Raw genomic sequence first — 11,186 nt, 5'->3', positions numbered from 1 at the left:
CAAATAAAAATTCACCGCAATTAAATTCTGCATAGAGATATGTTTTTCACGATTTGCTCCGACGAAAATTTTCCTCGGAAAATGCGGGTTTTCCTAACAAAAACTATAATTTTCAAATAAAGTTTTAGGTAAGTAATTATTAATCAATAATTAAATAACTTAGTGACATCAAAGCTTTCTTGGTATAGATTGTAATTCCAGAAGCCGGTGAAAATTAAACGAATATTTTAGCAACAATTCAATTGTTAATTAACAAATTACGATCGCAATAATAACCAAAATAATCATGATACATTGATCAAACTTATAAAGATTATAAAGATGAGATGCTTATTTAATATTTTATCGACAAAATATAAATTTTTCTTTTTTTTGCATAATCTTTAAATTTTGAAAAAAAAAATAGTTATAATACACATTGTTATACACATATATAATAATATAGTTATGTAATACACATAGTTATAATACACATATATAATAATAGTATAATACATTGCTGGTCTAATTAGTAAAGTACAAAGAAAGGTTATTTACCAGCAATTTTATTGCTGGAATCGAATTATAAGATCCTATATATTATTAATATAGGTATGCAAAGTCCGCATATAGTGTGCTACTTTTTTTATAAACAAAATGGCGCCGACAAATCGTATTTTTTTCAATTATTGCTCTATAACTCCGAAGATTTTAACTTTACACCAAAAATACTCAAATAAAAATTCACCCCAATTTAATTCTGCATAGAGGCATGTTTTTCCCGATTTGCTCCGACGAAAATTTTCCTCGGAAAATGTGGGTTTTCCCAACAAAATCTCGAATTTTCAAATAAATTTTTTGGGCCAGTAATTATTTATCAATAATTATATAGCTTGGTGAAATAAAAGCTTTCTTGTTGTAGATTATAAATTCAGAAGCCGGTAAAAATGAAACTAATATTTTAGCAACAATTCAATTGTTAATTAACAATTTACAGTCGCAATAACAACCAAAATAATCATGAGACATTGATCAAACTTAGAAAGATTATAAAGATGTGATGCCTATTTAATATTTTGTTGACAAAATATAAATTTTTCATTATTTTGCATAATCTTTAAATGTTTAAAAAAAATTGTTATAAACAAATTAACATTTCTCAGAAATTGTTTATTATATTCTAATTAAAAAAAAATACTTAAAATGTGTATTTCATAGGTCTTGAAAATGAATGCTTTAAAAAAATTTTCCAACCATTTGCAAAAAAGTTATGAAGCAGCAAAGTAAATATACGAAATCTCCGTTGTTTATAATTTGTTTTAATTGTTTCAAAGCTTAAAAGAGACTCTATGGTACAACCTAATTACTCACAAAGAATGTCAAAAATTAGTGCAATGGTTATATTTTAATCAAAGATTAAAAATACTTTTTTTGTAATTTTTAGCGCAAACGTAGGCCTGATACAGAGTCGGGGCTAAAATGTTCACTCGAAGCGACTGACACGCAGCATGCATTATTTATTAAAAGTGTACATCACGCGGCTGGTCGTCGCTCAGAGTGAAAATTTTAGCTACAGTACTGTGTTACTCTACTTTCGCGCGTGTAAATTACAAAAAAATATATTTATAATCTTTAATTAAAATATAACCATTAAACTGAGAATCGATATTTTTTTGTAAATAATTAGCTTGTACTTTAAACTCACTTCTACGCTTTGAAAGAATTAAAAAAATATATATAAACACAGTAGTATTCGTATGTTTACTTTGCTGTTTCATAACTTTTTTACAAATGGTTGCAAAAAAGTTTTAAAGCATTCATTTTAAAGATATTTAAAATTTGCATTTTAGCTATTTTTTAAAATTATAATATAATAAAAGCTTTCTGAGAAACGTTAATTTGTTTATAACTATTTTTTTAAAACATTTAAAGATTATGCAAAAAAATAAAAAATTCATATTTTGTCGACAAGATATTAAATAGACATCTCATATTTATAAGATTTCAAAGCTTGATCAGTGTATCATAATTATTTTGGTTATTATTGCGACCGTAAATTATTAATTAACAATTGAATTGTTGCTAAAATATTCGTTTAATTTTCATCAGTTTCTGGAACTATAATCTAAACCAAAAAGGCTTTTAAGTCACCAAATTATTTAATTATCGGTAGATAATTACTTATCTAAAACTTTATTTGAAAATTAAAGATTTTGTTGGGAAAACCCGAGGAAAATTTTCGTCGGAGCAGATCGGGAAAAACGCGTCTCTATGCAGAATTTAATCACGGTGAATTTTTATTTGGGTGTTTTTGTTGTAAAGTTAAAATCTTCGGAGTTATAGAGCAATAATTGAAAAAAAAACATGATTTTCGGGCGCCATTTTTTTTATAAAAAAAGTAGCACACTATCTGAGGACTTTGCATACCTATATTATTAATATATAGGATCTAATAATTCGATTCCAGCAATAAAATTGCTGGTAAATAACTTTTCCCAAAAATGGCCTCTTCTCCGGTAATCAGCGTATTTACTAAGATCAAAATATCTGTCATAGAATACGAAATTTAGGATTTACAAGACTATAATAAAACCAACAGCGACATACGGATGTGAGACATGAACACTCAACCAAACAACAAAAGAAGCAGTAAGAAGCTGGGAAAAGAAGAATATTAGGAGGTAAGAGAACAGAGGAAGGGTATGTAAGAAGGACAAATAAGGAATTTTATATTATTTGCAAAGAACCACAAATAGATTGCTCAATAAAATCAAGAAGGTTGCAGTGGGACATATAGAAAGAATGAACGATGACAGAGTGGTTAAGGAAATAGCATGGAGAGTACCAGATTATAAAAGAAAGAGAGGAAGGCCACCAAAGCGATGGAGAGAGGCGGTACTAGGAGACCTAAAAGAAAAAGGAATATCAGACTGGAAGAAGTTGATAAATAACAGAAAGTTATGGAAAAGAACAACAAAGCTACATACATACATATATTTCCTCGACTTCATCTATTCTCTTTGGATGGCGTATTTATGTATTTATGCATTTTTCTGATAATCTTTTTTTTTTTTGTATAAATACCTTGTTTTGCCATCTTGCGTATTTCCAACTTGTATCTTTGTGGTGTATTCTAAAATTTTATTTTTATGATATATGTGTTTTAATTCGGATATTGCGAGGCAACTAAGCTAAATACAGGGTTATTGATTAGTGGGGTAAAGCTCAATAGCTCCGCTATAGTAATAGATAGCAATAAAAGTTAATAACATAAATTTTAGCCAACTTTGAGCTTCACATTACAAAATTAGTTAGAATGTTGCATGTTCGATAACACAGTGGCAGACCAAACTTACGTTTTTTTAAATGGAACACCCTATGTTTTATTTTATATTCGAAATTCTGTTAACTTCTCCATCACAGAAATATAAAGGTTTGTTATGTTATACAGGGTATTTACAAAGTTATAACCATTTTTATATGAAAATCGTAACAAGTTCAACTCCCTGTATAAATAAAAATAAGCACAAACAGCAATGGTTTATTAATGCCTTATTTTTTATTTATTGTCAAAATTTGCAAGAACTATTGACATTGCTAATTTTCTTTATATCAAATACAGGGTGAGTCAAAAGGCAAGTATATTTTTTCTCAGTAATGTTAAATGGAACACCCTGTATTTTATATCATTATTGAAAAGTAACATTATCGTAATTTAATTTTTATATAACATTCCCTATGTCCAAATTTATTAGTTTTTGAGATATTTTCATTTTTCAGAGCAAATTATTTTAGGTGTTTAAATTTATCTAAATTTTAAGTAAGCCATGACTAAATTGACAATTGACGATTACTGATTATCAATCCGGTAATCAATGTAACAATGTAGCAAATTAAAATAATTTATTAGTAATACATTTTACAAAAAAAAAACCACAACCACAACAGCAACATTTTTGAAACAATTAAAAACTACTTTTTTATGTAAATGCAACAAAATAAACAAAGAAAATTAGTAATAAAGTTTACAAAAAAACACACAAACACAAAATACAACATTTGGTGAAGACAATTAAACACTACTTTTGTATGTAAATGTAACAATGTAACAAATAAGAACGAAATATAATTTATCAGTAATACATTTTGCAAAAAAAAAACATGTTTGAAAAAATTAGAAGCTACTTTTAATAAAATATTTTTAGTATTTAATTACATAAGGTGTTCAAAATTACCTCCTAACACATTTATGCACGCCTAAAAACGATCATTGAATCAGCTACTTACTCTACGAAGCATTTGTAAATTAACGCATCGAAATACACTTGTATTCTCTTTTTCATCTCATCCCTTGTTGTTGGAGGTATTTTATAAACTTCATTATTAACGTAATCCCAAAAAAATCAGTCCAGTTTATTAAATTCTGGTGATTTGGGTGGCCACGCTACTGGTCCATTGAAAAATGAAAATATCTCGAAAACTAATAAATTTAGACATAGGGAATGTTATCTATAAATTAAAGTAAGGCAATGGTACTGTTCAGTATTTGTATAAAATACAGGGTGTTCCATTTAAAATTACTGAGAAAATAATGTACTTGCGTTTTGACTCACCTTGTATTTCATATAAATAAAATTAGCAATATCAATAATTCTTGAAAATTTTGATAATACGTAAAAAAACATGGCATTCAAACCATTGCTGTTTTGCTTATTTTTATTTATACAGGGAGTTGAACTGGTTACGATTTTCATATAAAATTGGTTATAACATAACTTTGTAAATACCCTGTATAACATATCAAACCTTTATATTTTTGTGATGGAGAGGTTAACAGGATTTCGAATTTAAAATAAAAAATAGGGTGTTCTATTTAAAAAAAACATAAGTTTGGTGTGCCACTGTGTTATCGAACACCCTGTAACATTCTAACTAATTTTGTAATGTGAAGCTCAAAGGTGGCTAAAATTTTTGTTATAAACTTTTATTGGTATCTATTACTATAACGGATCTATTGAGCTTTCTTTACCCCACTAATCAATCACCCTATAGAAAAAACTTCAAAAAATTTATATATTTTATATGGGTATTTAGCCTTTTTAGATATTCTTTATATACTTACTTCTTTATATACTTACACTTATCTCCGCTTCATTCTTACAATATATTATTCTTAGTCCCGGTCCGAAAATATGTTTTCACAAAAAAAAACAAAATTAATAATAAATTAGTGAGAAAAAGCTTAGCGATAAAACTTTTCTGTCGTCCCGCAGCGAACAGCTTTTCCACGACTTTTGAAACGTCTCTTTTCGCTTATCGTTCCGATTTAATTCAGTTCATTGAAAACTTCGGTGCGTAATGGACTGTTGCTGGTAATCGTAATCGTAATATTTCTTGTAATAGATGGTAATCGATAAAACCAAAAACTGAATACAGAATCAGAATCTACCTTACCTTCAATAAACGACAAATAAACCCAATCATCCTAAGGAGAATCTTGAGAAAAGACGTAATTAGCCGTCAGAATTGATACACTAACTTGCCAATTTCCCTCTATACACAATCGGACTCAAAGCCTTAACAAAAGGTCTGTTCTACGAACTATCGAAAGCTCATACAGTAGAGCAAAGTAGGTGATTAAATCGACATGCCACTGCTGAGGACATAATAATATACTCACTAGGCACCCGAACTCTACAGTTTTCTTCCTGACAGCTAAACTTTTAAATTTAGTAAGCAACCAACTTCCTGATAAATAATTTAAGGTCCTCGAACTTAGCCCCCTACTTTATGGCAGGCAAAGGCAATAACCTGCAACAGCCAAAAACGCTGATCTAAGAGCGTTCCTCTAAAAACCACATAGATTATATTAGTAATAATTCTCAGCAATAACTGTGAGCTAACTACGCTCCTATCCTAGCGTCTAAAAATGTGAAAAGCCATACCTTGAAGAGGCGAAAGACTAAATGAGGCAATCCCCCTGTTATTTCCCATTGTCAGCTTCAATTGGGACAGTTTTAGTTCTTCTTCGACTTTTACTTTTTTTGTGTTGTTTTGGTAAATATTTTCGATTGTTTTAATCATTATTAGATATATCTCTTTTGAATATCATAAATGGATAAAGTCCATTAATTTGACCCTGTCAAATGACTTCTTAATGTCCACGAAACATCCATATATCGATTTGTTGTATTCTACTGATTTATCTTCTCTTCAAATTGCCTCATTACAAATATAGCGTCGGTGCATGATCCTCCCGTCCTCAAATGTTGTCGTTCTTCTGCTAATGTTATAATTTCATTCAGTTTGTTTGATATCCCTTTGGTTGTAAATATTAATATTGTATTTAATAAATTAATTCCTCTGTAATTCTCCGTCGGAGTTATCTCCCTTTCTTAAGGAAGGTATTAGGAGGCTTGATCTAGATTACTGTGGTATTCTGTTTTGTTCTATTATTTTTTTGATCAGTTTTAATAGTTGTTTGGTCAGATTTTGTCTGTAATTTAGGAGATAATTTGATATTCTGTCCTCTCCTGGTGGTTTTCTATTTTTCAATTTCCTTAATTCCCCCTTTACCATCTTTCCCTCCTCAATGTTTATTTCTTCCTTTGTCGTCACGTCAGGTATTAGTGGTTCATTACCGTCACCTTTAGCAAATATATATCGTGTTTTTGCCCATGTTCCCTTTTGAATGTATTTAGTTTTTATTAGTTCGTTTATCTATTTTCTTTGTTCTCTGAGCATTCTACATATTTCTTTTGGCGTTCCGTAGAAGTAGTGTTCCCCAGTGTTTTCTTTTTATTTGTCTGCATAAAGAATTCGTTTCATTTTTGATTCGTTTATAGTGGTCAAATGCTTTTTGTGTTTGTTTTGTTCTGTATTGTAAAAGTCTTTTTCTTTTCTTGACATTTTGTCTGCACTTCCTCTCTAAACAATGAGGTTTCCTTTTTTGGTATGTTAGTATTCGTTACTTCTCTCTCTACAAACTGCACTTATAATAAGTAATTATAAGAAAATTAAAATGTGTGTTGAAAATTTTATATTGTATGTATATTTGCAAATTGTTAGTCCATATTTCGCTTCTTCTTCTTCTTAAATCAGGCGAGACTCGTTCGTCTCTGGCACTTGGTCATAAAACCTTTGTACCAAACCCTGTTCTTCTCCTTAAACTTTAAGTCCTGTGGCCTCAACGAAGGCCAACAGTTTTCTTATTGGTAGTTTTAGGATCTCTTATGGTTCAACCTCATTTGACCAGTGAAGTCCTGCCTAGCACACTGCAACACTGCAATGGCATAGTATGTGTATGGCAGTCTCTTCTTCCATTTCGCACTTTCTGCACCATGGTTCATTCACCTTACCTAGTTTGTATAGGTGATTTCTTAAGCGGCAATGTCCAGTCACATTTTCACTGACCGTTTTGATCTTTCGTTTATTGAGGTTCATCAAACTGTTGGAGAGTTTTTTATCAATATTCTTGATTATTTTTTTAGTCTGGATTTGCCCTTGAGTGGTTCTCCATTTATTTTGATGATTCTTTATCAGCCATTTCTGAACCTCGTTTTTCATAGCATCTTTAGTGATGCCCCAGAAAGGTTCTGGGCCTTCAAAAGTTTCTCTCGAGCCTTGTTTCGCTAACATATCTGCTCGTTCGTTCCCATGCACCACTTCATGACCCGGCACTCATATTAAAGACACTTTATTGTTTTTTTCCAGGTTATTGAGGAGATCTTTGCAGTTTCTCACCAGTTTTGATTTGGTGAGAGGGTTCTTTACAGCCAGAAGAGCCGATTGAATATCTGTGTAAATGTTGATTCTCTTAGCTTTAGGGTCTTCATCAATGATTTCATCAATGCAGGCCACCAAAGCAAAAACTTCAGCCTGGAACACCGTTGTATGTTGACCTAGGCTGTAAGATTTATTATAGTTACATGTTTACCCACACACTTCTGATCCAGTACCATGGGCAGTTTTATATCCATCAGTGAACCATAATAAGTCCCCATTAATATTTGGGACTTTTGTTCTCTAGATGGTATACCTAATTGTGTTAATCTTCTCAGTGAAGCTAAGTTCTGGTGTCATCATATCTGAGTTCATCATAAAGATGGATTCCTCAAGTATAGTCCCAGTAATGTTTGTGTGGCTACTCAATACATAATTCGGCCTCCAAGTATTGTTTGCTTTGAGTCTCAGGATGGTCATAAAGGCTACCGCCGAAATATATAATTCCAGCGGAGGGAGACCTGTGATAGCCTCTAATGAAGCCGTTCCTGTGCTATTCAAGGTTCCTGTTATATTTAGAAGCGCTTGTCTTTGAAGGGTGGTGAGAGTGGTCACACAAGACACAAGATTGCAAAGCCGTCTTTCTCCACCAGAGTACTGACCCATAAGTAACTGTCGGTCGTATCACTGATGTGTACAACCAACAGATCACCTTTGGTTTCAATCCCCAGGTTTACCTACAACTCGTCTTCAGTTCCAGAAGAGTCGCTTAGCCCTATTGGTTATATTGGTAATATGAATATTCAAATTGAGTTTCGAATTCAGGGTAACCCCTAGATACTTAACCTCAAAGGGTTATTTCCAGTATCTCTCCAAATAATTTCAGCTTCTTGAACTTTTATTCATATTTAGCTTATTGAACTGTAGATTTATGCAGAATTTAATGATATTTAATATAATATACTATCTCCGGTCATTCTTATTCTGGGAAATATCTTTTCAAAACGAAAAAATAAAATCAAAATGACAATAAATTAATAAGATAAAGCACACAATAAATTAATAAGATAAAGCACAACGAGCTTAGCGATAAAGCTTTTCTGTCATCCCGCAGCGAACAGCTTCTCCACGTCTCCACGACTTTTGAAACGTCTCTTTCCGCTTATCGTTCCGATTTAATTCAGTTCGTTGAAAACTTTGGTGCGGGATGGACTGTTGCTGGTGATTGTCGTGACGGCCGTAGCACGTGTGTTATTTTTAATCGTCAGCATGTCGACGACGAAGACTGCATTTGGTGATTTTCGCAAGTTCCGTGGAAGAAATGTAATACTTTATATGGGTTTTTGGTGTTGTATTCAGGGAACATTTGCACAAGGTATGTCAGACTGTCTCGTTGAAAATCTCAGACACAATAATATGAAACAAATAATATACATAGTATACACACATTTCTCAATATTTCGAGCGAATTTTAAAAAACCAAAATACGAAATCAAGCAATATTTGAAGCAATTTTATCACCAATACATAAAAATTAAAGAAAACAATAAAGTCTTAAAATAAAAAATTGAAACTATTTGTTTTAAAGTCAATAGATAAACAATTTCAATGTAAAATGCATAATATTTAAATTGTGTTATATGTTTTTTAGTACTCAGTGTTAAATACCACCCCTAGTTCTTCTCATCATCATCATGAAGCATTACAATCCCTAGGGATTATAGCTAATGCCATGGCGCTAAAATCCTATTCTTGGGTGAGGTGGATTACTCCTATATGTCATTTATAGCTTCAGCTTGCTGTGACTCTTTTCCATTTCTTTCTGTCCTTGCACTGAACTTTCCAGTCTTTACTGCTCTTATATCTTCTTCTACATCATCCAGTCATCTTCTTCTAGGCCTTCCTCTACAACTGGGCCATAGTGCTGTCCATAGTTAGATATTCTTCTCAGCATATCTGAGTATGGGCGTCTCTGTATAATATACATATTATGTCCGAATCCACTTTAAGCGAAGAGATTTTATGTAGCTGACTATATTTTCTCCCTTTAATTCAATTTGTTTTCGGCATTTGTTTTCATTCGTATTTCTCCCTCACTTGTTACATTGTGGCTCTGGCTCAGTATCGTTCTCATTATTTTTCTTTTAAATTTCAGAAGGCTATCTTGCTCTTGTATATGTCCTATATAGGTTCATCTTTATTTTCTTACTTAGGATCTTGCTACTCAGCAGATTTCTATTATTTCCATATATGTATATGCTTTTTTACTTTCCAGAATTCTTTCCCCTGTTCTCTCTTTTCTGGGTTTCCCCATTGTTACTCTCAGGAGCTAAAGGGGGATACAGTTTGTCTTCGCTATGATGACTATATAATCTGCATATGCTATTACATACTTGAAGTTGTTCTGAAGCTACTTTCTTGTGGCATTTTTATAATAAATTACTTACGTTCATCTTTATTTTCTTACTTAGGATCTTGCTACTCAGCAGATTTCTATTATTTCCATATATGTATATGCTTTTTTACTTTCCAGGATTCTTTCCCCTGTTCTCTCTTTTCTGGGTTTCCCCATTGTTACTCTCAGGAGCTAAAGGGGGATACAGTTTGTCTTCGCTATGATGACTATATAATCTGCACATGCTATTACTTGAAGTTGTTCTGAAGCTACTTTCTTGTGACATTTTTATAATAAATTACTTTTAATGGGAAATAAGCCACAATTTTACCAAAAAAATGATTTTATTAACGTTTCGGGTAATAAATCGGGTTGTCGGTAAATCGGGTTTCGTTGTCAAAATACAACTCAAAATACAACGTATTTTGACAACGAAACCCGATTTGCGCTTCGAAACGTTAATAATAGTACATTGTTTACCGGGTAGGAAAAGCTTAACATTCCTGGACGACTGTGAAGATTCCAGGAATGTGGCTTTTCCTACGAGGTAAACATACTATTTTTCCGCAAATCGTTTAAAATTCGACAGATATTGATTGATTTTAAAAAAACGCGATAATTTTATTCCCAAATAAATGGTGCTTTGAAATTCCTAATAAAATTACTTGGGTTACTATGGAAACGTATTGAGGTTGAATTGTCAAACTTGACGCTTATGGTGTTCTCGAAAGTAAATATCAACTAACAACTAACAACTGTACGGAAATATCATTTCCTTACAGTAAGGAAATGACATTTCCTTACAGTAAGGAAGTCCTGACTTTTTCTTCAAGAAATTTTGACAGGAATGTCAAAATTTCCTGGCGATTTGCGGAAAAATCATTTTTTTGGTAAAATTGTGGCTTATTTCCCATTAAAAGTAATTTACTGTAATAATATGTTTGTTTGCAAAGTACATGTTACCAGTGACGGCTCGTGATTTTTACAATAGGGGAGGCTATACCTAACTGTAAAATATCTAGACAAATTTGCACTAGCAAAAAAATGCGCCAAAAAATGTAAATTAGGCCCCATTTTTTATTTACATTTC

At 31.7% G+C, this 11,186-nt stretch overlaps 1 protein-coding gene across 1 annotated transcript in view; it reads left to right on the top strand.

Annotated features, from left to right (window-relative positions):
• The first annotated feature begins 8,879 nt into the window (after nucleotides 1-8,879).
• Nucleotides 8,880-11,186, top strand: part of LOC114332297 (reversion-inducing cysteine-rich protein with Kazal motifs) — a 408,801-nt gene continuing 406,494 nt past the window's right edge. Inside the window, exon 1 of the mRNA XM_050656164.1 lies at nucleotides 8,880-9,076. Within this exon, the coding sequence (XP_050512121.1) occupies nucleotides 8,971-9,076 (106 nt within the window). The 5' untranslated portion in view covers nucleotides 8,880-8,970. The remainder of the gene's footprint in view (nucleotides 9,077-11,186) is intronic.

The sequence above is a fragment of the Diabrotica virgifera genome, chromosome 7, assembly GCF_917563875.1.
Source record: "Diabrotica virgifera virgifera chromosome 7, PGI_DIABVI_V3a".
Classification (NCBI taxonomy): Eukaryota; Metazoa; Arthropoda; class Insecta; order Coleoptera; family Chrysomelidae; genus Diabrotica; species Diabrotica virgifera.
This window is presented reverse-complemented; position numbering and strand designations above follow the sequence as displayed.